Source organism: Theropithecus gelada, chromosome 12 (genome assembly GCF_003255815.1).
Source record: "Theropithecus gelada isolate Dixy chromosome 12, Tgel_1.0, whole genome shotgun sequence".
Classification (NCBI taxonomy): domain Eukaryota; kingdom Metazoa; phylum Chordata; class Mammalia; order Primates; family Cercopithecidae; genus Theropithecus; species Theropithecus gelada.
In genome coordinates this window covers 19,295,710-19,311,188 of record NC_037680.1, presented here as the reverse complement: position 1 = coordinate 19,311,188, position 15,479 = coordinate 19,295,710, and the positions used below count along the sequence as shown (strand labels likewise).

The window sequence follows — 15,479 nt, the reverse complement described above, 5'->3', positions numbered from 1 at the left end:
ACTCCATTAACAATGTACTGTTAAAAAATCACCTACAATAGGGATTGGTCATTGTATTTACAGTATGAAATTTACTGTCATATATACTAGGAAAATACTTATTTTTATAATATCTTTATATAATTTTAAAAATACCTGTGATTTCCAGCAATAAAAACTATTTTATAAAATTTAAAAAAACTTGCCAAGCTTCTACTCTGCATTATTTATCGGTGACACTAGGGTGTTATAGTGGTTACTTTGATTGGTTACATAAACATATTAGAAGTCTAGGCTCTTAAATACAAAATGCAATAATATATGAGATTACATCTGCCATCTGTGAAGGGAAAAAAAAGAAACCCTTTATTTTCTAGCAAACTTAATTAACAGCTTTCTACCTCACAGGAATGTCAAACTGTAGAACAAGTAAAATATATTTTTAGAAAATGACTTATAATTGCATTGAGAGAAAATAAATTTTATATACCCTAAAACTATGTTGATAGATATTTTACACCCACCAATTTTACACAAATTTTAGAGGAAAATGAAGTAGATAAATTTATAAAGTGATGATCAATCAGTTGAAGACATAGTTTATGAAGAAACCAAGCTGTTCTCTGGTATTTAAAACTTGTGAACAAATGTTAATTATCATCCAAGGTGCCAGATTCTCTACTTTCATTAATTGCTAATAAATTACAGATGCATATAAAGTTCACTTTCCCAAAACAAAGGAGGTAATATAGTAATATCAAACACAGTAAGTTCTCATAACTATGTGAAAAAACAAAATGACTTTTACATTTTAGAAAGTGTCTAAAGAAGTGGATAGAAGAGATGGTTATTTGGTTATTTTACACAAGTTATTTCTCCAAGTCCTAAATTAGAGATTTATCTTATACATGAAATTTTCTTAATGAAACCTTTTTGGTATTTGGCAAGTGATCCAGTATGGATTATCTCAACCAGAGATCGTCTGGCTGTAAAACAGGTCTATATATTTATAGTACAGTTCTAAGTGGCTGGTTATTGTGCATAATATCACCATTAATTTCTACCTTGATATTTTCACATGCACATGTATCTGCAGAAAAAATTCATATACTTTAAGACTTTTTAATGTTCTGTTCTTAATCCATTCAAGATCTCCATGTTAAATTTTAACTAGTTGTTGGGCTGCTTGGTTTCTTAGGTTAACTGGTGATTAAGTTGACATGACTGTATCAACCAGCGGTTTATTCAAAGTAGACAAAAGACTTTGTTTCATGTGTACTAGATATTTTTCAGTAAGAAAAGTTAACATTAGCTATGTCATACTTTCCTGTTATCAGGCAACCCTGTATTCAGTTTTCTTCCTACAATAAGTGACATTTGGGTATATTCTCCTGTGGGTCACATTATTAGCAATGGGCTATTATTGGCTGCCTACTCACTGACTAAAAAACAATTACCCTATTGCTAATCTATTATATAAATGGAAAATAAAATCTCCTCCACTTTGCCTCCTCCCTGTGCTCAGATGCATAAATACAAAGACCAAATTTCACTGATCACTTTTGAAGATATATTCTGTTAGTGCTAGTACCCAAGACCTTTCTCATATATGGAAGAAAGGAAAATAATTGACATTTGCCACATAAGCCAAACTCCCAACATATGTCTTGCTAAAACTGGATACCCCTTTTGTTTTACCAGGCTGCCACCTAACTTGTCACATGGACCCCTGACCAGAAAGTATGGATAACTAAAGGAACAAAACTAAGGGTGGGAATGTAGTCAGTGAAACTGTGTAAATGTTTATTCAGTCTTAGTTGACTTAAAAAGAGGTACTAGCAAGTACTTTAATCACTGCAAGTAAATGTGTGATGGGAATTACTAAACACAGACTGACAGAAACGTCAGATCTGTAATCTCAAGGTATTTAAATGCAACACATAAATGAAAGATATCTAAAGAAACATTTCCATCAGAGCACGTGTTTAAGAGGAGAGCAATTTTCCAATAACATAATTATGAGCCTGAAATATACACATTTGGGCTAAGCTTTATTTTTATTATGTCAATGGTCAAGTGATTTGGTGTAATAAAGTATTTAGTTGTATCAATTTTTACTTCATTTTATTTATTTCTTCATCTATTCACTCATTTATTTTCCAGGAAGCATTGCCATCATTGTGCCTCTCGTCCTCTTGGTGACTTTGATAACCACCTTAGTAATTGGTTTAGTGCTTTGTAAAAGAAAAAGAAGGTAAGATGCAATATTGTAGATTAGCAGTCAGTGAATAAATCACACAACTAGGTGCAGAAACATAATGAGTTTTTTTTTCATTTTTTAAAATATGATTTAGTTATGCCAACTATAAAATCCAATGTTTTTCAAATCATTTTATACCTCTCTTTTAAGTGATTATAATGTAGACAATTCTTCTCCCATATTATGTTAATGGAATGGTCCATTTATATATTCTAGCAAAAATAACAAGAGATCATATTATTCAAAAGTTAAGTAGAATTTTACATTTGCAGTTGTCTTTCCTTGAAACAGCAAGGGTCTCTGAGGAGCATCTTTTTATATTAATGTGTATGATTAGTAATGTCAATACAGTGATGCTGATATGCATATGTACATCTCCAATTTGTACATTTCATTCACAAATAGTGAATTGATTTAGGTATATCTCTTTAGAAGTATCATTTCAATTTATATGAAAATGAACTTATAGATCTAGAGGAGTAGGTTGTCTACGGAAAGACGAGAGCCATGTGTGCTCACTTATAAATGAACATGAAATAATGTGTACACAAGGACACAGAGTGTAGGGTGATAGCTATTAGAGATTTAGAAGGGTGGGGAATGAAGTTGGGTGGATGATGAGAAATTACCTAATGAGTACAGTGTACATTATTTGGATGATGGACATACTAAAAGCCCAGGCTTCAACACTATGCAATATAACCATGTAACAAACTTGCACTTGTACAAAATAAGCTTAAAAATCAAGAGCTTTTGAGTCACTGTTTGAATTATGTAAATCAGGATTCTAACCTTGTACCTTGGAGAAAACAATCTACGAGTTTCTTTTGTTGCAATAGTTTTCAGAAAGGAGAAAAAATAGAATTTAAAAAGATAATTGATTGGTAAATATTCAATTTCAAATGATGTGGTTTTAGCTATTCAGGAGGTATTTATTTCCAGTGTGTTTTTATTAAGTCAAACAACTGGGAAAATGGCCTATCAAAGTACTACTTTTTGTTCCTCTGTTACCCGACAAATGTCATGTATTCAATTTATTTCAAAATAAGTAAATTTGTAAATATGATAATTTCATATACCTTGTGCTATTTATACAAAACTCACACATATTAATGTTCACATATTCTAGGACCAAAACAATTAGAAGACAACCTATTATCAATGGAGGAATAAATGTAGAAATTGGCAATCCATCTTATAACATGTATGAGGTAGACCATGATCACAGCGATGGAGGTCTTTTAGATCCTGGCTTTATGATAGACCCAACAAAGGTAATATGTCTTAAGATAATGGGTAGTGAACACTGACATTCTTGAGTTGCATCTCTGTTTTATGGTTCTGAATTTCACCAAGTTTTTCTGTTATCTGAAGTTAGAATAAGAGACTTTAGGATGTATTGAATGATATAGCCTCTTCTAAAGAGAAAGTACAATTATGGACTGCATTCATCTGAAGCTGCAAGTTAGTGTAATACATCTTAGAAAATATAATTATTTGCTCAGTTCATTTATAAAGATGTTATTTATTTTATATGGTTTTTATTGAAAAATGACTCATTATCTGTTTACCTAAGCAAATGAAAAATTCATTTAAAAATTGTTTTAGTATTGTTATCACACAGCAAATTGTTTAGGTCTTCTTCAAGGGGTGGATAGATATATAGATAGATAAAGGTCTATTGTAAAGTAAAGCTATTGACTTTCAAGGTTGAAATGTATGCAAGGAGAAGACCAACACATGCACAGCCTCTAGCGATATGACTGAAAAGTAGTTTGGTGGGATATTTCTACCCAGTTCCTCCCAGTATTCCTTACAGTGTGGTTCTATGGGGTTTTGGTTTGGTAGGAACTGGATACTAACAAGGTAGTTTGGTTTTCATCACTTCAGACATGGCATGTTCTTTTAAAATTTATTTTTTGTTTTAATTGATGCATAATAAGTAGGAAATCAGTACATTGAAGAGATATCTGTACTTCCATGTTTTTTTTTACAGCATTACTCACAATAGCCAAGATATAGAATCAACCTAAGTGTGCATCAACAGTGAATAAAGAAAATTGTATTCAGCCATAAAAAAGAAAGAAATCCTGTCATTTGAGGCAACTGGATGAAGCTGGAAAATATTGTTACATATGAAATAAGCCAGGCACAGAATGACAAATACCACATGATCTCACTCACTTGTGGAATCTATAGAAGTTAATATTGAAGTAGAGAGTGGAATATAGGTTACTAGAGGATGGAGAGGGGAGGAGGAAGTAAGATAGATGTTGGTCAATGGGTACAAAGTCACAGTCAGATAGGAGGAATGAGTTTTGGTGTTCTATTGCACAGTTAGGTGATGGTGGTTGACAATATTGTATTGTATATTTCAAAATAGCTAGAAAAGAGGATTTTTAATGTTCTCACCACAAAAAATCATAACTATATATGAGGTGACAGATATGCTAAATGCTCTGACTTTATTTTTCTGCAATGTATACATGTATAAAAACATAACACAGTATCTCATAAATATGTATAATTTATGTAAAATAATTATCTGATCAAATGTGTTGAGGTATTAGCAAATCTAGATATACAGCTTAGTGTAAAAATCTTGGTCCGTGTATTTTTAAATATAAAAGAGTACAGTATTTTATTGTCAAAATAAGTATGTTGTTTCCAATAATGTTTAAATGAGGAGCCAGATAAGCTGTGTCCCTGGACTTCTTTGTAATTAAATTACTTTTGAGAAACAGTTTTCTGTCATAATATCCTTACTAGTTTAAAACATTTCATTGATACATATAGCTTGATAATCCACAGCCTTTTAAATTTAAAAATTTGTTAGTTTTTATTACTATAAGCTCAGGTTGGCAACTTTTAAGAGAAATAGCTAAATGATACAATTATCCAGTTAAACTTGTGAAAACTTACTTCACTGAATTATCTGAATATTCTTTCTGATAATTTTAGAACATTTTTCTCTAAATTAAGAGTATCAATTTACTATTATGAAACAATTTTTCTTGGCTTATTCGCTTATTTATTGAATAGTTATTTTTCTGACTTATAAAAGTTACTTCATCAAAATGCACTTTTACATTGTAAATATTCAATGTGGCCAATCTACATTGAAATTATTTTGCAATCACAGTCACAGGTGCTCCTGAAGGAGTTGAATAGGATCCCACATATTCAATCTAGTTCTGAATCCATGATTAGACTTTCTAAGCCTGAAATTGATGCTCAAATATTCACTTCTATGAAAATCAATCAGTCTTTTCACATGGATACATTGTGTACTGTTGGACAGTACTATAATATTTTTCTAATTAGACATAATTTTATAGTTATTTATTAATTAATTCACTGCTACATCTGAAATTTTTCAAGGAAAAAATCCTGGTATCCTTACATTTGATATTTTCTACTTTAAAATATAACAGAAGTGGAGACACAATACATATTGTTCACTGTGTATCTATTATATCTATGAAGGAGAAAGACATCTTAAATAATAGAGTTCTGAAATTCTTTGCATTTTTCTTAAGAATAAAAATATAGTATTCGTACATATAATATAGACTAATGAGGATATACTTTATGCATATTTCATATGAAGAAGAGTTCTTACTTTTTCCTCATCACTTTTATTTCTAGTGATAGAATTAATCCAATTTTGTACACTTAAAGACAATAGCTTTTTATACCACATTTTAAAAATTTTCACATTTACTCTAGGAAGATAAACCTATGCTTCAGTGCCACCCAAATATATTTTAATGTACTTAGAGCATAATACTCAATAAATATTTACCAAGTTGATGACTGACTAACCAAAATTTCATCAAATATGACTTAGATGACTGAGTCTAGCTGGATCCTGATATTTGAATGTAAATGTGAATTGTTGTCAAATGAGTAACTACAGCTAGTTCTAATAGGTTTAGACAGTAGTGAAAAACAAAGGGTCACATTGAAGCAACCTTAATAATCATATGAATCTTACAGAATATTCGCTCTGTTACAAGGGTTTGATATATACATGGTCTAATCAGTATAAATTACATTACATATGAAACAAATTTTGTAGAACACTCATTTCTGTTATTTTCAAAGAGGGTAAAATTTCTAGTTCAATGGTATCTTATAGTCAAAAGGATTGAAAGTACTTAACACAGTTCATAAAATAGATTTGACTATGGGAGCAACCACAGAATAGTTTGAAGACTGTAAAAGAGATAAATTAATATGTACTAGTTTTATCTTCAAATTCATGCCAATTCTTACTTGGACTGTTTTTTATATTTTCTGAATAAGACTTTTGTGAGAGAAATGTCCCTACCTGTGAAGCAAAGATCCAATACTAATATTGAATCCAATATTAATGTTGGATCTTTTAAGTTGTTTTGAGTTGTTAAAGCTAACATGAATACATTGTAAATGACTTAAGGCTAAAGAGTTTTATGTTATTTTTATGAACTAACATGATATGTATCAATGAAAAGTGATTCCATAATATTAGATCAGAAACTAAAGTTCTCTGTTTATATACAGGCCAGATACATAGCGGGAGGACCCAGTGCTTTCAAGCTTCCACACACAGCGCCGCCCATCTACCTAAACTCTGATTTGAAAGGACCACTAACTGCTGGGGTGAGAGAAGAATATTCATTATTTCATGTCCATTTCATCACAGAACCCTCGCAATCAAACATTGATTACTAGACTTAGAGGCTTGTTTTTAATTAAATTTTTAATTAACAAGAGATTTCAAAATAGCATTTAGATTGGGGGCTTATGTTACGTGTTCTGTCTATACTAGATTACATCCGAAACATTATTATTTTAGGCAAGCCATTAAGTAGAAATCTCCCTTCTACTGGATTTGGGAATGTTATAGCCCCTTAACAATGAACATGAGTATTTGTTATTCTTAGAAAAGAAGCTCTAGCCAGAAATTTAAACTGAATAATTTAAACTTTTGATTTTATTCATTTCCTTTCATAGTGGTTTATTTAACATATACAAATTTGATGTGCAGTTAAATAGACTGTACTTTAAAATGTGTCATCATATTGAGAAATTACAGAGGGTCTAACAAAACCATTCTCAAAAACATGTTTCAATTAAGTAACTGGTGTTTAGAGAAAGCTGTTCCGTCTAAAGTTACTTAGTTCATTTTAAGCAGAAGAGGAGAAAATATGCATATCAAGATTCCTCGGGATGAGAATTCTGTCCCTTATCCTCTTTCCCATTAGCTGTTTTCATCCTCATTCTCTATCATGTTTGTCTCAATTACATGATTCAAAGATTATGTTTCCTTGTTGTAACTAAGATTTAATGTACTGTTTTTGGAAAGACAAAACAGAACAAAAAATAACAAAAACAAACAAACACTAGGAAAAACTTTCTTGGGATGAGCTGCAATTTGTTAAATAATGAACATTGTATATATGTTTTCCAACTCAAAGAGGTCAACTACTGCATGCCTCTATTCTACTTCAAAATGCTGTAAGTGTTTATGAAACTTAAGATGACTGTGTACATCACAATTCTTTGAAAAAGTCCAAAAATATTTCTTTTTTTTTTTTTTCTAATAAGTACACAGAGGTTGTTTGAGGCAAAAAAAATCTTGCTTTTATTTTAAATCTGCTATACTAACACATTTCTTTACATTTTTGTTTACTTGTTTTTAAGTTCATATTGAAATATTATAAGCACCAAACAAATGCTTTTCTGAAAACACATGTTACTTGCTGCTGATTGGCTTGTAATAGCAATAAGGGGACAACACAAAAACTGAAAACATGACAATTTAGTTTCACATTTTATGCTTTTATAATAAAGTCTCAGTGAACATAGCTTTCACAAAGACGTTTTCTGGGTTTTTATGTATGGCAAAGCTCCTTTTAGGTTTGCAAGTTACTTGCAAAATGTAAAATTATGGTTTAATACCTTGTTTGAGTTTACTACAGTCTGTAAGCATAACATATAAATTACCTTTAAATAATTACTATTTAATAAATTAAATGTATTGCATATAAATATTGTTATGATTAGGAGACGGACATTCTAGGAAGTAAATGATTATGTGGCCAAGGCCAATAATAAAATTATATATTTTTTTCTCCTTCAGCCAACAAATTACTCCAATCCAGTATATGCAAAATTATATATGGATGGGCAAAACTGTCGAAACTCCTTAGGAAGTGTTGATGAAAGGAAAGAACTGCTTCCAAAGAAAATAGAAATTGGTATAAGAGAGACAGTGGCATAATCAGTGATACCTTTTATATGCTGTATAAATGTATAAAATATAAGGATTACTTTTGTATGTTCCAATAGTATTATACTTGTTTTGGCATCAGCATTACCTCTTTCTTTATCTTTTTCCTGGTTAATTGTTTTCTGAGTTTTTGGGTTTATGTTTTGCTGATGACTATTGATTGACCATTTGTATGGTATTTTTATGAAAAAGAACTGCACTACAGTACAATTTACAACAATGCTGCTGATATGACACACCTTTGAATTTGTCAAAATTAAAAACAACATATTCCTTTGTAGTGTGAATATAAGCAATCTATTTTATATGAACTTTTTTGGTTGTACTTAATCAAAGAGAATCTCTGCACTTTTCCATTATATGGTTTGAAAGCTGTAATACAGTGTCATTTTATTTTTCTCTTTAAATTGATTGATGGGAAAATGATTGAATGATCAACTCTCTTCTTTGTGCCCATAAAGATTGATTCAGACTCTGCTGAAAATATATAGCTCTCACAAGTTCAGCATCACCTGCTTTGAAATTAGCCTTAGATTGCCAACCAATAGATGAGAATTTTGAGGAAAAAATTTAAAAATATGTAAAATTAATAATTTGCATGAACACAGATGACTCCATTTTCCAAAACTTAGTGGACTCTATCTGATGTACTAAATGTATACACCTTGTAAGCAATAGTTATATTTAGGTGGTAGAACATAGCAAAAATATAACTGAAAGTGGTCAGACTGCACTTGCTACTGAATAAGACCTTTTGTTCTCCCTCAGTCTTGAGATTGATAGCCAGCCTAGAGCACAACAGGGCATTGGGTACTTGTGTCTTAGGTATTTCTTCCCAGTCACATGCATTTTGTGGAAGATTAACCCAACCCCTTACTACACTAAACACTAAAGAATAATACATAAGCACACAAATTGATGACAGAATTTCAATTATGTGAATGCATCCTCTTTGCTAGGTCAAAAACAAAGGGCAAAGCAGACATTTTAGTACACATAGTGATTGGTAAATATTTTCAAGATATAATATGAGTAATCCATTATTCGCTCTATCCAAAATATATTCAAGAGGCTTCCAAGTTGTAGAAGAACAATGATCTGCCCATAATCGAAGGTGGAGAGTCTAAATGCTGTACCAGTTGCTCTGGTATTCAGGTTTCCTTGGGTTTTACAGAACACATGGACCCCATTCACATTTGGTTTGTTTATCTTCAAATTTGAGTTGAAACAAGTATGATTTATTTAAGTTGTATTAAAAAAAAAAGGATAGCATTTTTATACAAATATCTTTAAAGGCACAAAAGATTTATTCACAAGTTTTGGAGGGCTTTTTGTTCCTCCGATAGACATGACTGACTTTTAGCTGTCATAATGTATTAACCTAACAGATGAAATATGTTAAATATGTGGTTGCTCTTTATCCCTTTGTACAAGCATTAAAAAAACTGCTGTTTTATAAGAAGACTTTTTGTTGTACTATGTGCATGCATACTACCTATTTCTAAACTTTGCCATATTGAGGCCTTTATAAACTATTGATTTATGTAATACTAGTGCAATTTTGCTTGAACAATGTTATGCATATCATAAACTTTTTCAGGTTCTTGTTTAAGTACATTTTTTAAATTGAACAGTATTTTTCATTTTGGTTATAATATAGTCATTTTGCCTATGTTTCTACAATGAAGTGTTAAATACTTTATAAAAAATTGTTGACTGACTTATTTAAATGAAATTCTACATATTTAAGAGCTTGTGTTGGGTAGTTTTTAAAAATAAGAAAATTTCTTTATGTAGCTTAAATATTCTGAGAAAACGGTTTTAGTAAACATGGCATTTTTATATCCTTAGAACATAATACTCTTCAGGGGAAAACTGATATCATTGTATCATTTTTCAATGCACAGCAGAGAAGGCATTATCTGTCTTCATGAAGTAGAAACACTCCCCTTACTTCTTCCTTTTCCCTGCCTTCCTGTGCCTGTCAGAGACTCCACATTGCAATAGAAAGAAAGGTTCTATACATAGTAGCATGACAACCATGCTGAACAAACCAAAGCTCTTCCTATCCCTTTCTATTCCCCAAAATTGTACTTTATGGAAAATCAGATTCCATTAGATGCTATTTCCACATTCTTTTGTAAGTAGAATGGTTATTTGCTATACCTACTTTTAGCATCAGACTAGAGATGGAAAATACAGGTGCGTCTGATTTACTTATCATCGAGTTATATTATTTGAAGGGGCCTTTTGATATCAGAGCTGTGTAAATGCAACTGAAATTATTATTTCAAAGAAACAGAACCCACAGATTGGTGTGATATTAATACAGTTAGTTTAATATTTAGCAAATAATATATGATATGCAACTGACTGCCAGTTGGGACCCGACATTGATGACCTATTCTCACTAGGGCCCTAGTGAAAACAATAGTCAACAGAGCTCAGAATGTGTTTTTTAACCCTGGAGCCCTGTGGCTACTTTATATGATAAATATCTATTTTCAACTAAAGTTAATTTAATCTACTTCCATAGTTCTATTGTGTTCTACTCCAATTTTCTATTGCAAAAATTTTTATAAATGCTAGAAATTCAAGTTTATAATTCTCTTTCAAAGTCACAATTCTTTATAAATGCCATAAAAAAAAATCTTTCTAAACTATTGCTTCAAGCTTTGGTGGGAGATATTTTATAAAAATTAATGTTTCCTGATAAAACTTGCTTCTCTACCCAAATGCCTTCTTATCTAGAGCAATGTGTTTCAACTTCTTGACATTCTGCCAAGTACTTTATTTTCCTTTATAGGGGCGGATATTTAGAACTATCATTTCCTTCTATCCATTTCAGTAATGCCAGTACCACCACCTAAAGTTGCAACAAACAAATGTCTATAAACATTGCCAAATGTCTTCTGCGGAACAAAATTGTCCCTGATCAGAACTACTGATTTAGAGCTATAGTCTATCTCCCATTATTAAATTACTACCAGCTGAAACAAAAAAAAAAAAAAATGCCCCTGCTCAACAAAATCATGGTATTTCCAAGTTTTGATTTTAATTCCTTAGTGTCGATGATGAATGAGTTATAGAAGTTTGGTATTAATGAAGTGCCTATGTAGTAAACAATCAAAAGCTATGACTAAGGGGAAAAGTTTCATTTGGAAACGTTTACAATTTTGCATAAATTAAGTCATTTATTTATGTAAATGTGTTTTATCTGTGTCCATTTCAGTATCAGTGATTGCGTTTTATTTTGTTTTGTGTTTTGTCATTTGCTTATTTGGTTAGTTTTAGAATTGAAGAAAAGTCTGTGCTTTTCTTCTAGGAATGTTACTTTCTATTTTGATGATGATTGAGATATGAAGAAAGTTCAATCCTAAGTACATGTTATGGCTATTATAAATGTACTGCAATATACGAAATGCCTACAATTTCCAAATCACAGAGAAAACTAGTATATGTGATGAAAGAAATTGAAAAAATATTGTTGATTTTCTTTATTCTCTCTCATTTCTATATCTTTGAATACATCCTTTGGATATAAAATCTTATTCCTCTGAGAATACTAATATTATGTACAGATTCAACTTCTTCATGTAGTTTGATTTAAAAGATTAAAATATAAGAGAATAAGAATTCTGTGAGCTAAGCAAAATATAGCTAACTACTTTTTAACAGCAGTTTTATCTTATACTCCATGCGTTTTCATCACTTCAACAATGACTTTCTCAATACTAGATGATATAGCAAAATTTAATGTGTACTAAGAGTTATTAATCATTACTTAAATATGAACATTTTGACTATAACTTGCAAGAAATGGAGAGACTCAAGCACTACTTTATGAAGATTTTAGGGCAATCTGGCACAAAAATTTCTACCATGTATTTTGAATGTGAGGAAAAAAAAGAGCCAAAAAGTGGTTTATTTTTCAATTCTGCTACCACATCTACTGCCAGCTTAACATATCTCAAAAGATAACAAGTCTTGAAAAAGATAAAGACAATTAAAAAATATAGGGAATCAGTTTTATTCAGAAAGACATTTTGTTTTTGATGTTATCGTATCCAAAGGCCCAACAATGTTTTCTTCATACAGTGCTATGCAAGTATCTAGTGTACAGAAAGAAAAATAAATGAAATGAAATTTTTGGTTTGGCTTTTCTCTAGCAGATGTTATACTTACGTGGCTGCAATTTATTCTGAAAAATAGTTTCTAGTGAATCTCATCTTTTTTCTTTTTGTTCTCAAAGTGATCAAAAATCAAAAGAAAAATTGGTACTAAAGATAGACTATTTGATAAATTCTATGCTTAGAATGTGTTCATTTTCTCTGATGGATAATCTGTCCCTTTAGAATGGGGTTTGTAAGATATTGTTGCACTTAAGCAATGCAATTCTGATACTTCAGTCATTTGTTCACTCCAAGATAATTTTTTAGCTGTGGTTTCTTCTGCAGTTTTAATACATAAATTATGCGCCTCCTGGTGCAATTTGATTTCTAGCTTGCTTATGCAGTAGTGGCCTGGAGAGTCAATGATATGAGTCTTCCAGCCTTTGATAGTGAAACCATACACATCTGACTTGGATCAGGAATCTAGTCATTTGTAAGTGAGAAAATACTTGTTTCACACACAGAATAAACTGTGAAATATACTTAAGAATACATTTAGGAGTTTCAATAATAAAGTTTTCTGTGGAGATACTTTTTATATGTATATATGGAATATAAGTTTAGATTGACTTAACATATCTCAACAGATAATATAAAAGTTAAGTAAGAAATAACTGGACAGTGAGATTTATACCTAGAATAACCTTTACCTTTAGTATTTATCTTTTTACAACTTATTGCTCTGTTTACTGCAGGATTTATTCCTTGAATTTTTACTTTGAGTATATTTTTATTTTATGAATAGATTTCGCTAAAAGTACTTATCAAAAGCCTATGTCGGCAGTGTGTGTGCTGAGCTTTCACATATATGCAAATGTTACAATCTACAATTGTCAGTTATGGCTGAGGAAATTTATTTAAACACACAACTACATACACACACACACTTAGACTCACATTCTCACACACTGGCTTTGATATGCCATTCACTGTGAAGATAACATTTCTTTCCTAGAATTTAATAATGTTTACATTCTCTGGCCTAGAAGTTCAGAAAACATTACTCTTATACACAATGGTAGCTAATACCTAATTTTGTATTCCTTATTATAAGATCAACATATTTTCCCTCATTTGCATCTCTTTTTTTATCCAAAGTGACATTACAGGAAGCCAATGTTACCGTTACATTATTTTATCACAACCTGTATTTTTACTGTAAAAATTATTGTCATTTTTGAAAACTTAGAAAATATACATAAAGAAGAAAGAAAAATTACCACTATATTAAAAAACTAGAGAGAAAATTACCACTTCAGAGTATTTTCTTTGTTTTAGGGTCATGTTTTAATTTTTCTATCCTGCTTTTAAAATATAATATTAAAATATTTGGTTTTATATCTTGTGCATTTATTTACTTATTTTTATTCAGTTTCTTGTTTGTTTATACTACATAGATGCTATATTGCTTGGTTTTATTTTTCTCTTTTGATTTTAAATTTGTTTTTTCTGCTGGTAAGTACTTTCAACTTAAAAAATATTCTAATAATATAATCCAGAATTTAAAAATAAGTATTTCCCCCCCGCTTAAAATGAGAAATTTAACATTCTTAAATTCCCTAATTCAACTCACGTCCATAGTCTTCGTTGATATAGTTTGTATTTTTATTTTTAAACTATTTCAAGAGAAGTACTTTTGTATTCTTTATCTTCTTTTCCTTATTTGGGAATATTTTAACTTATCTTTACATTTAGTATTTCTTTTTTACAACTTACAGCTCTTTTTACTGCATGATTTCTCCATTCTTGATTTTTTTTTGACTAAATTCTTATTTTATGAGTAGATTTCATAAAGAGTACTTATCAAAAGCCTTTACCTGCAGTATATTTGCTAAGCTTTCACATATATACAAATATTTCTCTAAGGCCTTCAAATAGAAATGTCAACTCAGTTGGATGCACATTTCTAAAGCTATAACCTTTTCCTCCAAAATTAGGTTGAAGTTGGCCCATTGCTTTCACACATTCAATGTTGTTAGGGGCCAGTGTATTTTTATTTCTTTGTATCATTTTTCCTCAGGCTTAAAACAAAACAACTAGTTACAATTAAAATATTTTGACAAAAATGCACACATCTTTTTTATTAATTTTGTCTGCCTACCAGAATATATTTTCAGCTGAGATCGATTTTCCTTAAGATTCTCATTACTTCTGTCCAAATTTTCCTTAAATATACAGAAACATCTACGATTCTTAGGTTAAGTCATTTTTTTTCCTTTATAACCTATATCATCTTAGTAGTTTTTTTCCTCACCACTCCCATTTACTCTTGAAGAAATTTTCAAGTTTCTGGCATGTATTACTGATTCGCTTTTTCCCCTGTATACTCAATTTCTTTCTTGTGTATGCATATGTGAGCATGTGTGTGCACTCATGCAAGCACCTCAGGGATGAATTTTAATTCAGTGCACATAGAGTCCTTCCTTATCTTACTCAGCTTTAAAACATTTTAAAAACTCTGTTTATTCTCCTGTGTGTATTTTCTTCTCAGAGTTTTCTGCTGAGGTGTCATACTATTTGTTTCCTTTTTTCTATTCATAATACCAACCAGTTTTCAAAAGTTATCCTTTGGCAACATTTCTGTAAGTCTACAGTATGGTGTTCTCATTTGTTTTATGTAATTTAAACAAAATAGTCTGAGGGGCTCTTCATTTTTCTTTTCTATTTACTAATGTTGAATTACAGAGAAAATGCTGTAGTTCTAGAGCTGTTCAGCAGATAGGATGTGCAATGATTTCTTTGTTCTCATTTTATGTCAATTTGATGCCTTTTTGTTATACTTTTTAGGTTT

At 30.6% G+C, this 15,479-nt stretch overlaps 1 protein-coding gene across 1 annotated transcript in view; it reads left to right on the top strand.

Moving 5' to 3' along the window:
• LRP1B (LDL receptor related protein 1B) overlaps window positions 1–10,265 on the top strand; it is a 1,963,100-nt gene extending 1,952,835 nt beyond the window's left edge. Inside the window, exons 88-91 of the mRNA XM_025404289.1 lie at window positions 2,143–2,233; window positions 3,369–3,513; window positions 6,785–6,883; window positions 8,367–10,265. Of these exons, the coding sequence (XP_025260074.1) occupies window positions 2,143–2,233; window positions 3,369–3,513; window positions 6,785–6,883; window positions 8,367–8,507 (476 nt within the window). The 3' untranslated portion in view covers window positions 8,508–10,265. The remainder of the gene's footprint in view (window positions 1–2,142; window positions 2,234–3,368; window positions 3,514–6,784; window positions 6,884–8,366) is intronic.
• Window positions 10,266–15,479: the final 5,214 nt, after the last annotated feature.